Source organism: Lepidochelys kempii, chromosome 1 (genome assembly GCF_965140285.1).
Source record: "Lepidochelys kempii isolate rLepKem1 chromosome 1, rLepKem1.hap1, whole genome shotgun sequence".
NCBI lineage: Eukaryota > Metazoa > Chordata > Testudines > Cheloniidae > Lepidochelys > Lepidochelys kempii.
The window spans coordinates 251657332-251678244 of NC_136380.1; the positions used below are offsets into that span (position 1 = coordinate 251657332).

The 20913-nt window shown below is 41.2% G+C and overlaps 1 protein-coding gene across 19 annotated transcripts in view; it reads left to right on the forward strand.

Annotated features, from left to right (window-relative positions):
- Window positions 1-20913, forward strand: part of PARPBP (PARP1 binding protein) — a 151547-nt gene that overhangs the window by 101656 nt on the left and 28978 nt on the right. For 12 of the 19 annotated variants that reach the window (XR_012156117.1, XR_012156118.1, XM_073323342.2 and 9 more), the window contains 2 exons: window positions 15014-15197; window positions 19142-19320. The exons of 1 other annotated variant lie outside the window; for it this stretch is intronic. Coding sequence is in view for 14 of the 18 variants with exons in the window: in XM_073323342.2 (XP_073179443.1) it covers window positions 15014-15197; window positions 19142-19320 (363 nt within the window). In the remaining 4 variants the exon portion in view is untranslated. Of the gene's footprint in view, window positions 1-2976; window positions 3189-15013; window positions 15198-19141; window positions 19321-20913 lie in introns of those variants that run through there. 6 more of the 19 variants (XM_073323367.1, XM_073323375.1, XR_012156132.1 and 3 more) reach the window with 5 other exon arrangements.

Below are 20913 nucleotides of genomic sequence, written 5' to 3' on the forward strand. Positions count from 1 at the left end.
TATTATGTTTCCTCTATCTTCTCTCTTCCGGACTAAACATCCAGTAATTTCAATCTTCCATCATAGGTCATGTTTTCTAGACTGTTAATCATTTTTGTTGCTCTTGTCTGGACTTTCTCCAGTTTGTCCTCATCTTTCCTGAAATGTGGTGCCCAGAACTGGACACATTACTCCAGTTGAGGCGTAATGAGGGCGGAGTAGAATGTAAGAACCGCTTCTAGTGTCAGTCTTATGACACGCCTGCTAATACATACCAGAATGATCTTTTTTTTCCCGCCCCAACAGTGTTGTACTGTTGACTCATATTTAGCTTATGGTCCACTATGACCCCCAGATCTCCTTCCGCAGTAGGCCTTCCTAGGCAGTCATTTCCCATTTTGTATGTGTGCAACTGATTTTTCCTTCATAAATGGAGTACTTTGCATTTGTCCTTACTGAATTTCATCCTATTTACTTCAGACCATTTCTCCAGTTTGTCCAGATCACTTTTGAATTTTAATCCTATCCTTCAAAGCACTTGCAACCCCTCCCAGCTTGGTATGGTCTGCAAACTTTATAAGTGTACTCTCTATACCATTATCTAAATCATTGATGAAGATATTGGACAGAACTGGACCCAGAACTGATCCCTGCGGGACCCCTCTTCCAGCATGACTGTGAACCACTGATTACTACTCTCTGGGTATAGTTTTCCAACCATCTTATAGTAGCTCCATCTAGGTTGAGTTTCCCTAGTTTATGAGAAGGTCATGTGAGACAGTACCAAAAGCTTAACTAAAGTCAAGATATACCACGTCTACCACTTGCCCCCTATCCACAAGGCTTGTTACCATGTCAAAGAAAGCTATCAGGTTGGTTTGGCACAATTTGTTCCTGACAAATCCAAGCTGACTGTTACTTATCACCTTATCTTCTAGATGTTTGCAAATTGATTGCTTAATTATTTGCTCCATTATCTTACCGGGTACAGAAGTTAAGCTGACTGGTTTGTAATTCCCCGGGTTGTCCTTATTTCCCTTTTTATAGGCTGGCAGTATATTTGCCCTTCCCAGTTTTCTGGAATCTCTCCTGTCTTCCATGACTTTTCAAAGATAATTGCTAATGGCCCAAACATCTCCTCAGCTCCTTGAGTATTCTAGGCAATTCAGGGCAATTGCCTCGGACCCCACAACACAGGGGGCCCTGTGAAGCTAAGTTGCTCAGACTTTGGCTTTAGCCCTGGGTGGTGGGGCTTGGAACCCCAGGCTTCAGCCCCATGTGGTGGGACTTCATCTTCCTGCCCTGAGCCACAGGAAGTCTAATGCCGACCTTGCTTGGTGGACTCCCTGAAACCTGCTTGGGGGGGGCCCCCCACAGTGGGCCCCAGAATCCTGGTTGAGAGCTACTGTTCTAGGATGCATTTCATCAGGTCCCGGTGACCTGAAGACCTCTAACTTGTCTACATAATTTTTAACTTGTTCTTTTCCTATTTTAGCCTCTGATCCTACATCATTTTCACTGACATTCACTGTGTTTAGATGTCCAGTCAGCACCAACCTCCTTGGTGAAAACTGAAATAAAGAAGTCATTAAGCACCTCTGCCATTTCCACATCATCTGTTGTTGTTGTTGTTCCCCCCCATCATTAAGTAACGGGCCTTACCCTGTCCTTGGTCTTCCTCTTGCTTCTAATGTATTTGTAGAATGTTTTCTTGTTAGCCTTTATCTCTTTAGCTAGTTTGATCTTGTTTTGTGCCTTGGCCTTTCTAATTTTGTCCCTACATACTTGTGTTATTTCTTTATATTCATCTTTTGTAATTTGACCTAGTTTCTACTTTTTTGTAGAACTTTTTTTTTTAATTTTTGGATCATTGGAGATCTCCTGGTTAAGCCAGGGTGGTATCTTGCCACACTTCCTATCTTTCCTTTGCAGTGGGATAATTTGCTCTTGTGCCCTTATAATGTCTCTGAAAAACTGCCAACTGTCTTCAGTTGTTTTTCCCCTTAGACTTGCTTCCCATAGAATCTTACCTACCAACTCTGAGTTTGCTGAAGTCTGCCTTCTTAAAATCCATTCTTTATTTTGCTGTTTTCCCTCCTACCGTTCATTAGAATCATGAACTCTATCATTTCACGATCACTTTCACCCAAGCTGCCTTCCACTTTCATATTTGCACCCAGTTCTTCCCTATTTGTCAAAATCAAGTCTAGAACAGCCTCTAGTAGTTTTCTCCACCTTCTGAAATAAAAAAAATGTTTCCAGTACATTCCAGGAACTTGTTGGATAATCTGTGCCTTGCTGTGTTATTTTGCCAACGGATGTCTGAGTAGTTGAAGTCCCCCATCACCACCAAGTCCTGCGCTTTGGATGATTGTTAGTTTTTTGTTTTTTTAAAAAAAGCCTTATCCTTATCTAAAAAAAGCCTTATCTTCTTCCTGATTAGGTAATCTGTAGTCAACCCCTACCATGACATCAGCCTTTTTTTTTTAAAGCCCTTTTATCCTTACCCAAAGACTTTCAACAAGTCTGTCTCCTATTTTCATCTCAACCTCAGTCCAAGTGTATACATTTCTAATATGTAAGGCAACACCTCCCTTTTTTCCATGCCTGTCCTTCCTGAGCAAGCTGTACCCTTTTATACCAGTATTCCATTCATGTGTATTATCCCACCAAGTCAATCTATGATGCCAACTATGTCATAGCTGTTTATTTACTAGCATTTTGAGTTCTTCCTGCTTATTCCCTATACTTCTCGCATGAGTATACAGACATCTAAGATACTGATTTGAGTCCCGCTTCCCCCCACCCCCCAGTTCTGTCTTCTCGCCTTTATCTCTGCTATAACAGCCCATGCTTCCCCCAAATTCTGATTCTTCTCCCAGGTCTCCATGTTTTTGATTTACCGTGGGTTTTGGTCACCTGCTTTCTTTGAACCTAGCTTAAAGCCCTCCTAACTAGGTTAGCCAGTCTGTAATCAAATATGCTTTTCCCATTCAGATGTTCTTGAAGGTTTATGATCAGCTTGCCCTTACCCTCCAGTGCCAGGACACCTGCATAAGGGAGGTCATGCCAGTCTGGAAGCAAAACTGTTATAATAGTCTGGAAGCTGGCTACTCCATGCTGATACAGGCCTGTTGCTAGCCAGTTTGGAGTTGGCAAGTCAATTGTGGTGGAGGTTTGTGGAGCGATCAAGACTGATTTACTCAAAGGTGAGTGGTATTAAAAATGTTCCTGAAATAGTTGCTGGCTTTGAGAGAATGAAATTTCCAAACTGGGCCAGGGTTATTGATATGGCACTCATACCCATAGTTTGCCCTCTGCAAGGAGCATGTGAGTACATAAACTGTAACAGGTGCTACATTGTTATGCAGGCCCTGGTTGACTATGGAAACAGATTCATGGACACTAATGTGGGATGCACTGGTGCATGATGTAAGGCTATCCTAGAGATCGGGATTTTACCTTTATGGATAAGCTAGGACATTATTTGCGCCAAATGCCATTGTTCTAAATGGAGTCGCTGTTCCTACTATTTGAGGGGACCCTGCTTAACCCCTTTACCAATGGCTTATGAAACTGTACTATGATTTCAGAGGATCTGGCAAAGGAAGGTTCAACTACACACTCAGTAGCTGTAGGCTAGTGGTGGCATGTGCATTTGGCAGATTGAAATTCTGTTAGTGCTTGTCATGAGGTGCAGTCCTTCATTGCCATACTGGCACCTCCTCCTGGTCATGCTGGGGATTAGCTTGAGGCTGATGTCCGCGGTCTGCACACCAGCACTCTCTCTGCTGCCGCCAATGGCTCCTCTCTCAGCTCCCAGAAGCGCAGTGTTCTCTTTGTGACTCATCTTTTCAGCCCTGTCACCATCCGAGTTTCCCCCTTCCGAGAGTTGGGGTGGGAGACAGAAGGGGGAAGGAAGGTATCTATGTTCAACCACTTCCCCAGTGGTAAGTGGGAGGACCCAGGCCCACCCACTACTCCAGGTCCTGACTCAGGGACCCTGTGAACTGCATTCACCTATTGTATTCCTTTGCCTTGACTACCGCTGCATTTCCCTGGGCTGCTTCCCTGTGGCTACAGCACCCTACTCAGTCTCAGCAGCCTGTTTGGAGCTCCTTCTGTACTCCCCAGGTCCCTGCCTGCACTGCTCTGTCCAAGGTGCTGCAGGGTTGCAGCCTATTAGGGACACAGTCCTCTCCTCAAGCTCCCAGCAGCCCCCAACTACCTCTGGACCTCAGCCCTTTTTAAGTGAGTCTGCTAGGCTTTGATTGGCTATTCTTTGCAGCCTCTCTCCTATTGGCTGCTTCCTGCGCAGCCTCCTTAGGCCTCTTTTAATCCCTTACATGCCAGTGTTGGGTGGATGCCTTATCAGTGCTGCATTCAGAACCGTGTGGATACTAGTGTCATCATTGCTGTCCATATTATTGTGGCTAGTAGTGTTCTGCATGATGTCTGGGAGGACAGAGGAGAACCTTTTTGCCAGGAGTGGACTCTAGACATTGCCAAATTGCTGAACTGGTATACACAGCCATTTATATTAAAAAAAAACAAAAACCAACCACTGATTGTAATATGGAGGAAGGGAAGGGGCTAGGAGAAGAAGAGCGATGGTATTCTAAAACAAGCATTACTTGGCTAAACTCTTGTCACCTATATCCAATGTGTGATTTTTATTATGGCTGGGTCTGGTAGCACTGCATATGATAAGGTTGCCTCATATTTCCCATTTTAAGGCCCTGTTTTCAGTTGCTTATAACTTTGCTAAACGCTAACCATTTGGGCTGAAATTTTGCAGGCTGATAAAAGCAGAAGGTCGCTGTCCCATAGGAATTCTGCCAACAGTATGGCGAGGGACCAGTACACATTGAAGGTCTCAAGCAGATGTACTTGTGCGCATTGAAATATCCATTGGGGGTACTCTGGAACTTCCCCCCAACTACTGTGAATACACTGACGTTTTTGAGAAGAAGAATGTGGAAACCCTTCCCCCACATTGGGACTACAACTGTTCATAGAACTTCAGCCAAGAGTGAAGATGCTATTTGGACAGATGTATACAATGTCAGAGCCTGAACTAGCAACATTGCGGAATATCTCCGAGAACCTGGCATGGGGGTTCGTCTTCAAGTTGACTTCACTGGCTGGCACCTCAGTCCTTTTCATAAAAAGATGGCTGCCTCTGCTTCAATACTGTGCACTCTGTCAGATAATCTGGAACTGTTACCTGGTGCCCCGTTTCCTGATTGCTGGATCACAGGGGTGCTCCTTGTGTGTTCACTAAACTGGATCTCTGGGGAGCTTATTTTAGAGAGGGGATGAATGGAAGACTGCCATTTGAACCTGCTATGGCCACTTTCAGACTGATTTAATGCCCCAGGGACGTTCTAGGCCTTCATTAACAATGTGCTACGAGACCTCCTCAACCAGTTTTGTGGGGGTGTGCTTAGATGACATATTGATCTTGTCGACAATTTGGACCAACACACCACTTACATCCACACAGTCCTGTAGAGACTATGGCAACATCATCTCTATGCTAAACTTAAGTGCGCATTTGATCAGACCTTCACAGAGTTCCTGGAGTTCATCATGGACCCGGAAGGAATCAAGATGGATCCGTGCAAGGTCTCTGCCATTCGCAACTGGGGAGTTCTGTGCAATGTGGCTTCATGAATTTCTGCTGGGGGTTCATTTCCAACCCTTCAAAACCCAAGCTGAGTCCCTTACTGCCCTATTCTGGGAAAAATGCCCAGTTCCATTGGTTGCCTGAGGCTGAGTGCGCATTCAAGCAGTTGAAGCTTGTCTTCACTATTGCTCCAGTATTCTTCCACACAGACCTGACGCAAGCTTTCGTTGTGGAAGCCAAAGCCTCTAGTATAGTGTTTGTGGCAGTCCTCTCCCAGATACATGAACCCAGGCAAATACTATCGCCTATCACCTTCTACTCAAGGAAGGTCATCCCTGCTGAGCAAAACTTCAAGATCTTGGACAAGGACACTTCGCAATTAAGACAACCTCTGGAGAGTGGAGATACCATTTGAAGGGGACCTGTCATCTGGTCCAAATGCTTATCAACCATAAGAACCAGGAGTACCTGTGTAGGGCCAAAGCCCGACACCAACAACTGCTGCAGTGGGTCCTATTCTTCTCTCAGTTCAACTTTACCTTTTACCTACAGTCTTGGAGCCAGGCATAGTAATGCCAATGGCTGTCCTGAAGATACGCCTCTGATCCATGAGACCCTGGTCCAGAACCAACTCATGTTTTCAAGTCCCATAACTTCCTTAATGCAACTGGCTGCTAGGACCTGTCTATGCTCATCCCCTCTGCCTCTGTGTCTGGAATTGTTCCCAATGAGTTGGCTATTATCAAGAAAGAAATGCAAAACACCCACAAGGGGATCACATGCCTCTGTGTTCCCTCCGGACCTGTGAGTAGCAGTTCTTCAACTGTGCCATGATGCTACTTTGACAGGATGTTTAGGGTGATACAAAATCCAGCAATTAATGTCCCATTTCTTCTGCTGGCCCTGAATGTGCCCCATGAGAGAAACCTTTGTAGCTTCCTGCAAGGTGTGTGCCCACACCAATATCCCATGTCAGAAACTCTGCAGCCTCCTCCAATCTCTAGACACCCCATCTTGGCTCTCAGAGGTCATTTCCGTGGACTTTGTGGTGGAACTACCAGAGTCCAGTGGCTTTATGCTTGCAGTTGGTTGATTTGCTTTGCTAAGATGGCTCAGTTAATTCCCTGCATAGCTTTACCCTCCACTGGGAAAACAATCCAGCTCTGGATAAACAACGTAGTCCATCTTCATGGCCTCCCAAGTCACGGCATCTCCAACCGGGGTCACAGTTTATTGCCCACTTCAGGCATGAGGCCCTATGTTTTTATTAGGAGGCCTACCTTCCTCAGTCAAATGACTAAACAGAATCGGCCAACAGTCTTCCAACAACACTTACAATGCTACATCAACCATTGCAAACATAACTGGTCTTCACTCTTTCCCTGTGCAGAATTCTTGTATAATAATGCAGACCATGCCTCCCCAAGCCACAGCTCCTTCTTTATCAACTATGAGTACTACCCCTAATTTCACCCACGACTACAAACAACCTCGACCAATCCATCTGCCTCAGACATCGTACAATACATCCATCACATCCAAGAGGAGGGGAAGGGACATCTTGATAAGGTGAAGGAGGACTACAAAAGTCATGTGGACAAACATAAACAGGGCCCTGCCATCCCTATAAGACAAAAGGTATAGATTTCAACAGAACACATCCTCACGGACAGTCCTGGATTCGGCAACAAATCAACCCAGTAACCTTCAAGCTCCAGCTCCCTTGATCTCTTAGAATCCACCCTGTAGTCCATGTCTAACTTCTAAAACCATACACCGAGAACATTTCCCCATAGAGACCAGCTGCTGCCCTCATTGGCACAAGTACAAGGTCAGGAGGAATACATTGTACATGAAATCCTTGACTAAGATCAAGTAGGGCAAATTTATGATACCTGTTTGTTGGGAAGGTTATGGCATGGAGGAACGCACTTGGGAGCCAGCTGAAAATATTCACACTCACTCTGGTTCAGGCCTTCCACAGGAACCACCCTAAGAAACCAGGATCCCTGTATCCTGGAGGGAGCCCCTAAAGAAGAGGGTGATGTCATGATCCAGGGGTCTCAAATCTGGGATCAGCCACACTCTAACCCTGTACCTGGCTGCCTGCTAGTGATAGCTTACCTGAGACCCATGAAGCTCAGCCTCAGTGTGAGGCTCCTCCCCTGAGAACTGATTGACAGACTCCAAGAGTGAGTGATTTTGACAGCTTCCAGTTCTTGCTGCTGTGTTAAGTACAGCCAGCAGGTCAGACAACTGAGCTCCATCCTGCCCCAGACTGTGTGCCTTGTGGTTCCTGCTCCTGCTACCCCAGCTTGATCTCCTGGCATTCTGAGTTGGCTTGACTCCTGACATCTGCCTTGTGGTTCCTCACCTCCAGTTTGTCTCCTGCTTCTCACCTCCTGGAATCCCAATCCAGCTGACTCTTGACTCCTGTCTCATAACTACAGACTTTGACTTTGCCTACTAGATCTGGCTGCCCATGACCTGGCCTGTGAAACCCCCTTGCTGTGTCTTCCACATTTGTGTCCCACCTCTTTCTGACTGTTTCTTTTTACATCTCCAGTTTCCTTGTCCCTTCCTTGTTTTCCCCCTCCTTCTGTCTTTCTTTTTGTTTTCACTGAACCATGGGGAAAAGTGTGCCTGTCAGCGACAGGGTTTTCTTGGAGGTGTGAGGAGAAGGCAGTGAGTGAGCAGAGCAGGTATAAGGCCCATGTCTGATTGCTCCCTGAACTGTCTAAGATGCTCTCTTCTTCTGTCTTCTGAGCATGGTATAGCAGAGACTGGAGTGAGTGGTGGGTTTGGGAACCAGCAACATGCCTTCCAAGTGGTTTGTACACTCTCCTCTAGTGGTACAGAGCGAAGTTGTCTTTGGTCAGTGAGCTTCCCAAGATTTTAGGACTATATTCACCTGTTTAAAATCTCAGGGCAATCTTGGGAAAAACAGGACAACTTGTATTAAGTATAGTTTGTTTTTTCCTCTGCACTTTTTAACCATTCCATATGCTCCATTCCAGCTTTGTCAATGTACGTCCTCCCTTACCCCAAACACAGACTATCCTTCTCCCCCAATACTGACTCACAACACTTGAGCTCCAGCAAGCTCCAATTTCAAAGCAACATGTGACTAGATCCCTTAACTCAGCTCTTTTACATAAGTGTTTTTTTCTTCCCCATCTTGCCTCAAGCGTACCTCTAGACTAGGGAAAATCTTTACCCTACAAGTTTGCATCTCAAGGGAAGTTCTGGGTTCCTTTTTGTTTTACTTCCCATACTACTAACTGAAGCTAGTAATTGTCTTTGATGGATCAGTTAGAGGACCTCCTCTCCCTCCACTGAAGCAGAAGAGAAGGGGCTGCTGTAAAGGGGTCTCTGGCTGTTAACATGAATTTGTCCATATTTATATATGAATGCATGCATTCACTCTACTGTAACTGCTGCTTGAGTCACTGAAGCCTTAGTTAAATTTACATTCTTTTCTAAAATATATTAGTCATCCTATTGATTGTAGCCCTTCAACAGATACTATGAGATAATATTCCAGATCCATTTTCAGTATGAAAAATAACTTGTGCAGTTTTGTTAAACTAGTTTTCCTTAACCCAGACCTTGTCATATTTGATAGGGTATATTGTCATTTTGGGCCAAAGCTGCTATTCCCTTAACCATGCTTCCCACTGTAATTTATTCATCAACCACCTCCATCTATATATGGTGTGACAAAGCTCTGTCCTTGTCTCCGTGGGTCCCGGGTTTCCTGGCAGATTTCGCTAGCCTCAGAGGCTCACTGTGACCCTCTACGTAACCCTTCTTTCTCTAGAGACAAGGGTCACAGTCTACTGAGCCATTTTCATCATAAGCCAGCAAGGGAGGTGAGGAGAAGTTATCCTTCCTTGCACTGTCTCTGTTGTCTCCCAGTCTCAGTGATTAATCAGGGGGCAAAGGTGGGGGGAAGCCCAGACCCACCCTCTACTCCCAGCTCCAGCCCAGGGACCCTAATAGTATCAGCTATGGTAGCTGACCAATTCCCTGGGCTACTTCCCCCACAGCAGCCCTCAATTCCTCAAGCTCCACTTCACCCTTACCTCAGGGCCTCCTTCCTTGTGCCTGATACGGTGTGTACTACTCAGCCTCTCAAACAGCACAACTTCCTCTCACAGCTCCTGACATGCACACCCACCTGACTGACTGGGAGGCTTTTATCTAGTTTCAGCCAGCCCCTGATTGGCTTCAGGTGTCCCAATCAACCTAGCATTCTCCCTGCCTTCTGGAAAGTTCTTAATTGGCTCCAGGTGTCTTAATTGACCTGGAGCAGCTTCCATTTCACTTAACCTGGTACCAGGGATTTGTTTAGCCTGGAGCTAATATATCTATCTCCCACTACTTTTCTGTAGCCATCTGGCCTTGCCAGGTCACAATGGGTAAACATTATAGTTAAAATAATACTTTTCCCACCATGGACTGTGTAGAGGGCATATTCTTGAACGTCAATAGTTTTGGTAGTTCGACTCTTCTGTAATAAATTTTAAATCCTTCATGAAATATAACTATTGAGGTAAATTCAACCTTTGGGCAATGTATTCCAGCCTTGAATAAAACCAAATCTCACAACGTATTCTATTATAGTGTACTCTGGTTCAAAATGAAATAAGCTATGGCACAATGTCTTAATATAATCCACACACACATTAGATCAGCACTTTATGCCTTGGCCTGTTTTTATAATTCTAGTTGAAGAATGAATAAACTTTTCCTTTCATTGCTCCAGCTAGAATTTGTATATCTGATGGGGAACTGGAACTCTTTTCCTGGAAAAGAGGGAGGAATACAGGCAGAAAGAGAGATTAAATGAACTTTATTTCAAGTAGAAAATATCCTCAATTGGCATTAGGTAGAGACTAAAATAAAAAAAAAATACTGAATGTGATTTTACTGCCTTTTTTAAAATTTTTTATTTTATTCCCTTGAATAAATACTGTGGAGTAATCAAGGATCACATAAAGTAGGTAAACATTTGTGGGGAACTAAAATATCAGTAAACCTGTGATAAAGATATACACATGCATTCGATGAAGTGAGCTGTAGCTCACGAAAGCTTATGCTCAAATAAATTTGTTAGTACTCCTTTTCTTTTTACATAAATATTGGAATTCTGTTCATTTGAATTAGCCAAATTCGTCATTTAAATACTTGAGAAATATGTAACTTTTTTTACATAAATTCAGGATTTCTGCAGTTAAAAGGACTCAATCTAGCTAATAAAGACTGCTAACTTTAGGTGGTTCCTTCATCTGTTTGTCTACCTTACATACTTCAGGTTGGTTACAGTATTTATGGAATAGGCCTTACTACGGTTATCATAGTACACTTTTCATTGACGGTAAGCATTGCTTCTAGAGATGCCAATTAAACACTGCAAGGAATAAGCAGTTTGGCATGAAATTTCAAGAGAGTTGGCTAACACTCCTAGTATGTATATCCTTCAAAGACAGAATTTTCTTCAGCGATGCTCTGCTCTTATCTCTTAACAACTGCATTGGATGACTTTTTCCTTTAGAATTTTCCATTTCTTGCGCTTAAAGCAAAGGTTCACTGCCTTCCTCTGCAGTGTGGGGCACGGGTCACTTGCTGGAGGATTCTCTGCACAATATGAGGACTTCAGTAGTTCAGACATAAGTTAGGGGTTTGTTACAGGAGTTGGTGGGTGAGATTCCTTGTGCAGGAGGTCAGACTAGATGATCATAATTATCCCTTCTGACCTTAAAGTCTATGAGTCTATGCTTTTTTTAATATACTCTCCTGACTAAAATCAGATAGCCCTTGATTTGTGGGCAGACTGACTCCACATGGGTGTTTCCCTTTGGCTACATCCAAGCATTATACTTAAACTTCTTGTAGTGCGTTAGCGGTTGTCCCTCCTCCTCTGGCTCAGTGGGAGGGCACTTCACCTCACTGCATCACTGGGATGTCGCCCACTAACGGGGAATTACAAATTGAACACAAGGGGCCCTGGCTCGTGGCATGGGTAGGGCCAAGCAATATCTTGGTCTAAGCCTCTTAGGCCAGGTGGAGCAAACAGTCTTAAGGGCTCAGGCCCTGAGGCAGTGCAGAGCAAACCAACAGTTTTAGGGAGCTCATGCCCTCAGGCAGGGGAAAGCTATAAGCAGTCTAGAGGCTCAGGCCTTCAGGCAGGGTAGAACAACCAGTCTATCACCTGATGTCCTGGCTCAGGCAGATGGCAGACAATCGCAGGCTTCTTGGCCTCAGGTAGGGAGGCTGCCACCCCAGGGGTGGAGTTTGCAGCAGGAGGTAAGAGGACCCAGGCCCACCCTATTCCACCAGGTCCCAGCCCAGGGCCCTAACAGTGGTGAAGGGTTCTGCCACTGGGTCAGTGGGGATTCTACCACAATATGCTGACTCGGGTTCTAACAGTGAAACTTGACGAACATCTGGTTTCCCTGGGTACGTCCTACCATAGTCTGGGCGAGGGGTTCCATAGTCCAGGAGTCCTCCATCTCCTCGGGGTATATGGCGAGTGGCAGTCCCGGTAGCTCTTCTCCTGGGTCAGTCTTGTGCAGCGCAGGTTCAGCTTCGAGGTTTTGCAGGGGGCTGGAGACCCATTTTTCCCTGGTTCAGACTTAACAAGGCTAACGGCTTCGCCTTTTATATTTAGCTTATGTTGAGGGGTGGGCCCGGCCTGGCTCCGCCCACTAGGGACTCAGAGTGGCTCCTTCCCCTTTGGCTCAGTGGGAGACCACTCCGCCTCACTACACTTCCACAAAGCATTTATTCATTTTGATTTAAAGCTTGCAATTTAATGTAAAGTATAATCCAGTTTTGACTACCATAAAATGAATAAGTATCTGTCCTCTACAAAAATTGAGACTAAGGATTGTGTGGCAAAGTAGGGCCTGAGTGGCAGGACAGAAGCAATAGGAGACTCAGGTTAACTTCTTTAGGGTTTGTAATTTTATTTACAGGACTCTTGATCAGTCAGATTAATTCAAAACAGCAAAGTCCCTGGGCATATTCCTTCATGCAGTATAAAGAAATCACCTCTTATATATTCAGTCCAGTCCTCTCTTTTCTGCCCTTCACCTCCCCTCACCCTCAGCCTCTTTAGCTTTTTTTATTGTTTAGGGTGTGAACCTGACTAGGCTAAATTGCATTTGATGGAGGCACTTCCAGGGAATTTGTAAACTGCTGTTGAAATTGAATGCACAAAAGAAATGTTACTCCTCGTGGGAACACTGTAGACAATGTGTGTCAGGGCTCGGAGACCCTTTTTGGAGGGTATTGTCAATTTGCACACTTTCTGGGACTTCAGGAGTCTATAGCCCTGAATCCTGACAGGTTTTCTGTAAAATCATTTTTCCCAGTGTTTCAGAATTCTGAGTTCAATGTATCAGAAGCTTTATTTTCATGTGAAACTTTCTTTAAAATGGGAGATGTAGTTAGCCCATCCTCTGATAAAAGTAATTTCTCATCAGTATGATGTAACGTGCTGACAAGTATGTTCACAAATTTAGAAGTTGGGAGCAGACGAAAGGAGGAAGTTATGGAAGCAAACAGAATAGTACTCTTAAATTGCATCAGACTGAAAAGGAAATTAATTTAGATTTAGGTCAGTCTCAGATTAAAGGCAAGGTCAAAATAGAGAACTCTTTTACAGAGAAGCCGCCCATTAACTCTGCTGGAGTAGCATCCAAAGCAAGTCTGAGACCCACCCCTGAAGAAAGCTCCTTCAGAGTCTGATTAAGAAGGTGCCAACTGGAAGGTTCTGGAAGTTGAGGTATTGGTATTTATGTGCTAGTCACTACCACTGCATCAAAAGCTTTGAGTTGTGAAGTTCTACCCTGTGTAGTCCTGAGAACATGAGACCCAGGAATGAGATTCTTATACAGATATTTTTAAACAATGGGTCCTGTCTGCTCCCTGTTGATAGGGAGTGGTCTTTAAACCAGGCTGGCAGCTCCATTTTGAGCCAATCAAAGATCTGAGGGTAAAAATAACCCTTTACTGGAAACAGTAAAGTTGAGGAAGGAAAGAATCAATTAAACAGGAATATAAGCTGATTAAGGCTTGAAGGAAAAGATGAGTACCCAATACTAAAAAGGACTAGAAAACAAATATTCATATTAATGAATGCAGACTATTAAAATAATTACTAAAATTGCCACACTGCAGGATTCCTCTTTTAAAATGGTCTCTGAAATAATGAATACTTAGTATAAATAGTTGATTTTTATAAAATGAGTAAAGGAATACTTGGGGAAAACTTTGAACATAATCAAATCAGTAGCCATGGAGGACATGCGTCCTGAGCTGATAAGAGATTTGGAAACAAAATTACCAAACCACAAACATCTTTGAAAAGTGATGGAGATGTGGGACGGTATCTGAGGACTGGAAAACTGATTCTTTGACATTATTTCCTTAAACCTGAGCACTGGTAATGATTGTAGCCTGCCTCATTTTGTTTGCTTTCTGTACATCTCTGCCACTCATTTTAAATTCTGTTTAAACTTTTATTGGTATTTAATAATTTGGTATTGTTGAGGGGCCCCAATCCATTGTGCTAGGTACTGTGCAAACTGATTAAGATACAATGCCTACTTCAAAGTATCTCTAGCACAATCAGGAGTGCCTGCCATCCTTCATGAGTTTGAAACTTTCATTTGTGTAATTGGGAACATATATGCCTTCTTTTCTGGTCTTTCTATAAAAACTGCTGAACTTGAGCCCTGTTACATACTCTCATCTATTATACTTTTGACATAACCGATACTATTGTATGGATAATTCATAGTCAAATTTGTGTTGCTGTATGTGCTCTCTGATCGTGGAGGAATCTTTCCTGCTCTGTTATGGAATAGGAAATTGTACACCTTAATAACGAATATCAGTGCTCAACTAGTCGTCTTGGCAATCTGATATTTTAGTTAAACTGAAAACATACTGGTTGTTGGAAAGGCTTATGTGAAACAGAAATATATTTGCAAATAAAGTAGTATGCCTTACTGTTTAGTGGTTCAGTTCTCCTAGAACTTTGTGACATGCTCATGATCTATGAGCAAAACAGAAAGATGTGGATTTGCAGAAGATACTTTTATCAGAACTTTCTTTCCAGCCAGGATAGTTCCTCTTTGTCTTGTAGATCCGCATACTGCCAAATGTTGAATTTGGTTACCTTTTTATTTTTCCTTTTGATTTTCCTAATCTTTAATATGTTAGTAAACTATTATGTCAAAGGATAGTATTTAATTGCACACTGCTGTTTTATTTAAAAGATCAAAGCTGTTCTCTGAACAGTTTTGATTGACTGTGAAGACTCTGTGTTCAGAACTAATAGGTATATTAAAGCATTGCCAAGATTAATGTGGGGATGACTCTGCCTATTTTCAGAATTGCAGGGGGGCGAATTCTATCAACAATCAAGATACACTTGATAAAAGGCCGAAACAGTGGGGATCCATTCTGTCGAGCAGCAGAGGAAGTTTTACAAGATTTGGATTTAAGGATTAAAAATATTATAAATTCTCAACATGAAGCTGTGACTGCTAGCACCACTGGAATCAGTCCAGCCCGGGTAATGGGCCTCCTTTTGTTCTCCTACTATACAGCTTTACAAGAAAGCCAATGTCTTTTTTTTTTTTTTTTTAAACTTGAAATATAGAATAATCTTTTCCCAATAATACAGAATAGTGTCATTTCCTGTGTAGCGTAGTACACTTAAATTTGTTGAAAGACTCTAAGTCCTTTAGGATTATAGTGTGGTTTTCAAAAAGTCATTATACTTCAACTAAAAATTATTATGTTAATAGTTTTATAATTTTAATGTAACTTTTTTTAAATGCAGTTTATTGTTCCCATTCATAAGAGTTTGTAAAATATTAAATGTTTGTAAAATATTAAATATTTGTAAAATAACTAATCTGTTACTAATATTAATACAGTTAAATTTTTATTTAAATTCCCTGATAAAATTATGTTAAGATGCAGTTAAGGCTGAGAGTACATATAAGAAATTTAGGATAAAATACATTGATGACCTAGTTATCCCAAAATCAATCGATATAAATGCAGAACACTCTACTTTAAAAATTAAATCCAAACATGTTAAGATATAGTAATGCATATCCAAACAACCTTAATTCTGCTCTGTAGATACCATGCAATAATGATATGATTATGATTACTATTTATGGTCCCAGATTATATTAGTGATTTAAACTGACTTGTAAAGACTCATTAGATTTTTCTCTCTGTCTTGCCCTCCCCATTTCTCTCTTCCAAAAAAAAGAGGGGGAGGGGTATGGGGGGGTATTGCTACAGTACAGAGTTCAGGTGACTTAGGTGGTGAAACTGTGTGATTTCCATAATTTAAAATGTTTGGATTTCTTTTAAATTTCATATTAATTCTGAATTTTCCTGGTTTATAATGCTTTGTTTTGGGCTTTGTTAATATGCAGTGCAGTAATAGGTAGTTGTAGTCATGTCGGTCCCAGGATATTAGAGAGACAAAGTGGGTGAGGTAATATCTTTGATTGGTGAGATAGACAAGCTTTCAAGCCACACATGTCTCTTCTTCGTCACCCACCTTGTCTCTCTAACATCTCTGTAATGTATTTTACCGTAGATTACTGATAAGTACTCTCAACCTTAACTTCATCTTCACTTCAGTTTTGTCTAGGAATTTTCTTTGTTTTGTATTCATGTATAAAATTTTAATTAAAAAAGTCAGAATGCTACCATTTGGTATTCCTAATGATTTGAAGAGATGCCATAAATTATTTTCTATAGTTTTAACTTTTTATGTCCAGATTGACCAATATGGACTGGCTGCTTTATGCCATTTTGAAGAAGCACAAAGCAGCTAGAGTTTATATCCCATTTGCCTCTCTTTTCCTGTCCCCCAGTTTCTACTTCTTGCCTCACTCTACGTTTCCCTGGGCAGTTTTCCCTTTACTCCTGTCCCACACATTCTCCATACATACACATCCTATTTCTTCCACCCACTGAGTCTCTGCATGTGGACATTTTCCTCCTCTATCCTACCTTCTGAGTAGATCTGGTGCAACAGGTAGCTTTTGAAAATAAATATTTAGGATTAATAGTCACTCTTGGTTCTGTTTTTCATAACTGAAAATTTTTCTGCCAGCAGAGGCTTCTGCATGAAATCTTATTCAGAAAAACTCTCAAAGTACTGTTATATCAAAATGGCTGTCATCTCTTGTTGTTCTCAATGGAACACAGGTTATAGGTTGATGTCCCCTATAAACGTGGCCACCATTTCCCTTGTTCCCTGCAGGAGAGAAGCCAAAGATGGTGGCATCCTATATTGTGAGGAAGTAAAGAGGAATACTTGGGCCCGTTCAGAACAATGGGGAATAAAGGCCCTTCTCTAAATGGGCAACTGAAGGCAGCCTGTAATGTCAGTTCCTTTGAGAACAATGAGAGAGTCAGCACTTTTGAAAAAGTGCAGTTTTTGGTGAAATTCTTTGTAGAAGAATATTATTCTTTAGTGTCTGCTGAAAAAAAGTACAGTTATTAAGAATAATAGGGGCAAAATAGCCATTAATTCTTGAAAAAAATCAAATATAGCTTTTGTTTATGATTTCAATGAGGTTTTTTAACTATATGGGAGACATGAAGCATCTGTATTCTGTGAAGATCTTTTTGGACCTAAAAGGCCTGACACGGGGTGCTATATTTCTTATAGGAGTCACTAATAGATTCCATTATAAAATCTCAGAAAAATAGGTTTTTTATTCAGAGTAAGTGCTGTGATTTTTGGGGAGGGTATGCTCTATTTTTTTATACTTAACAAAGGTTAATCCCTTCTTTAAGTGCAAAATTCAACTTCATTTTACCTATGGAGCCACAACTGGTGCTTTCACAATGTAGTATTGCTAGGAAGGCTGGCTGTCTAATTCACTTCTGAATAAAATGCACTTGAAAACAGTTGCCTTGCAGCAAACAGATACAAAACTTTTAACCTGGCAATATTTTTCTTTGCAATATCTCGATGTTGTGGGAATTCCTGAGCTTCAGCTAAATAATTATTCCACAGGGGAGAAAGCTTTGCTTTAATTTAATTATGTGAAGCCTGCATTAATGGTTAATGAGAATTTTCATCACTATCTGAGAAGTTGACTATTCTGGCCAGAATTTGGCTGTTGTGACCTGGATTGACCAATATAGGACCTGGAGTAGCAGAAGGTCATTCATGAGAGACTAGTCAATTTATTTTGGAGGCAGGAAGAAATGGGCCCTGGACATAGCTTTAACAAGCATCAGAGAAATGATGCTTGCATGTGGCTGCTTTTTCCATTTAAGTTTGAATGCCTTAATTTGTAGTGAAGCTTTTTTTTTTTAGTCTGTGTGCATAGTTATAGTTGAGACTGCTCTTTTTTTGCAGTTTTCACAGTAAAACAGTTGTGCCATGACACAATATGATATTGCACAAAAGTCATTATGTGGTAATGTAATGGCTGCATTGGCTCAGAATAAAATTTTAGGGAAGTTAAATGGAACTGAAATAGACAATTCTGTTCTAATTTTAGGTGCCAACCATAGCTGTAGTTGCTATTTCTATTCACTAGTTGTTAACTTATAGTAAATGTCTGACATATATTTTGCGATAGTTCTTGGAAGATACATACACTAACTGGTGTAATCAGGTAGATAAAAGAATAGAATTTGATTTATTCAAGGACATTGTTTAAGATTAGTTAACTGATTCTATAAACTCTGTTGCTACTTATACTATCTTTTTAGAACAAATTTAAACTGCAGTGTGTTTTTTTTTAACATGTAAACAAGAAAACCTGTGGTTTTAAAAATACCCTACTGTACATTTAAAAAACAAGCCCTAAACTTCTGAACAGGATTGTTACTTTTTTTTTTTACTTTCTATTTTTTTTATAGCAAACCTGCAATTTTTGCAGTACCACAGTGGTTATGAAGTTCTACGTCTCTGCTGCTGAGAGCAGCACTGAGCATTTCCATATTTAGATTTTCTTTGAGAACTTCTCCATTATTGTGGAAGATCCTGAGGGATCTATTTTATGCTAATCTGGAGGCTGTTGTACCTAACACACCTCTGGTCAGGTTTGTGGAAAAGAGTTGGTTACTTGGTAAAAGGGATTGGTGTTAGACTGTCCCAGAATGCATCTGTGTGCCCCATAGCTCTCAAGAATACGTGATGGGGAACTGTTCATTTTCTTCCCACCTAACTTCTGTAGTGCAGTGTCATTGCTCAGACTCCGATATTTAGCTGTATATCTTATTACGCTCATGCTTCCATCTAGCAATTAGCTAAATATCACTAATTGCGTGTTGGTTAGGAAGAAAATTCCCTTTTGGGTAGGTTATTCCATAATTGTCTGTGGGGGATTTCTTGCACCTTCTTCTGAAGCACCTGGCTGCTGTTGAAGATGGATTCCTTGTTGGTTGATTTGATGCATTGTAGCATTATTGTATGTTCCTATTAATATTTACTTAGATGGAATAATTTCTATTTACTTTCAGCCAAAATTACATGCCATAAACCATGGCACTGCCTACTGTGGCAGAGAAACTGTAAAGGCCTTATTAGCTCTTTTGGATGAAGAAGCTGCCAATCTTCCTACCAAAAACAAAGCAGAACTATTATATGGTGATGAAAATGTAACTCCATTTGGAATCACCTCTGTCTTAACACTCTTTAGGTGAGTACTAGTAAATCTATAAAATAAAACAAACCCCTGTAATAAATGGTCTGCAGAACAAGAATAATGTTCTTGCTTATACAAAGCAAATTACTTAGTAGCAAACTAAGAGATGTATTGTCAATTTGCTGTCAACTTTTTAGTTTCCAGTTTTTTTGTTTACTCAGTATATCTAATTTTCACTTCATTTGAGAATACTGTGTTCATAGCTCAAAAAACATAATTTTAACACTAGCAACTTATTCACAAAAGTGAATCTACCACTCTAAAATCTACCACTCTTTTCATAAACTTATGAAAAGTTTCTTACTTTTACTTAAAACTGACGGATTCTTTTTGCTAAAATACAGGAAATCACTTTTATTTCCTTGTTTTCTTTCCTCCCTTCAGACTCTAAAATCTCTTAACAATTTGTACTTCTGTAGCACCTTTATTCTGAGGTTCTCAATTGCTTTACAAACAATAAAACTCTGAACATTGTGTGATAGGTAAGGGATCACTTCATCTTCCACCTAAGTACAGTAACTTCTGGGGTATAATACTGTTTGTAAGTTCTTATGTTTTAAAAATGTTTTTACCTACGCGGTGAAATGTAGCAGAATATGGTATTTTTGAGGAAAGTGATAATCTATATCTCTACCAATAAATTTGCAATGCAGGTTGGTCACAGGTAGAAACATAGGAAATATTAAACCTTACTATAGTTTGCCATAGAATCCTAGAATATCAGGGTTGGAAGGGACCTCAGGAGATCATCTAGTCCAACCCCCTGTTTAAAGCAGGACCAATCCCCAATTAAATCATCCAACAGATTTTTGCCTCATACCCCTAAATGCCCCCCTCAAGGATTGAACTCACAACCCTGGGTTTAGCAGGCCAATGCTTAAACCACTGAGCTATCCCTCCCCCCAATCTTATTTGTTAATTTAAAATTCTCAATTTTACTATCAGTTCTAAGTATTTTTTCTGAATTTTAACAAATGTATTTGTTGTGTCCAGAGATTTCATTATTTTTTTTTATATTGAATGGTCCCAAAAATCTGTTTAAACTTTGTGGTCAGCTGTGCCGGGGATCTGACCACTTTCCAGAAAACTGTGTTTATTTTTAGGGCCAAGGTTGGAAGAGAAAACTGACATGTTTCATGTATGAAACTTTGAGAGATTCAGATAATTTCTCTTTGTCCCTCCCCTATACCTCTGTGTTGGCCTTGACAGAGCTTTCAGTTTAAATTGTTAGATTGGATGGTTCCAGAGCTTTCTTTTCATTCTAAAACTTGGCAAGAAGTTGAAAATGAAAAAAAACCTTCCACAGAGCTACTGGTAAGAAGTGGTTACAGTCTCCTTTGTCTGATATTGATAGTGTTTTGTCACTGGCATCTCTATCTTTTGGCACTGAAAGTACCAACATTAACAACAAATCATCAAAAACATTTTAGAATTTTCCAGACAAAGTGAGATTTTTCTCACTGAATCAGTCTCTTCTATATATACTGCAACTCTGACAGAAGATGTTTCATCCTTCCCTTATTGTATGGATCCCTGCTGCTCTCCATTGGAGACTATATTGAAACAATTTCTTGTACGTATATATTC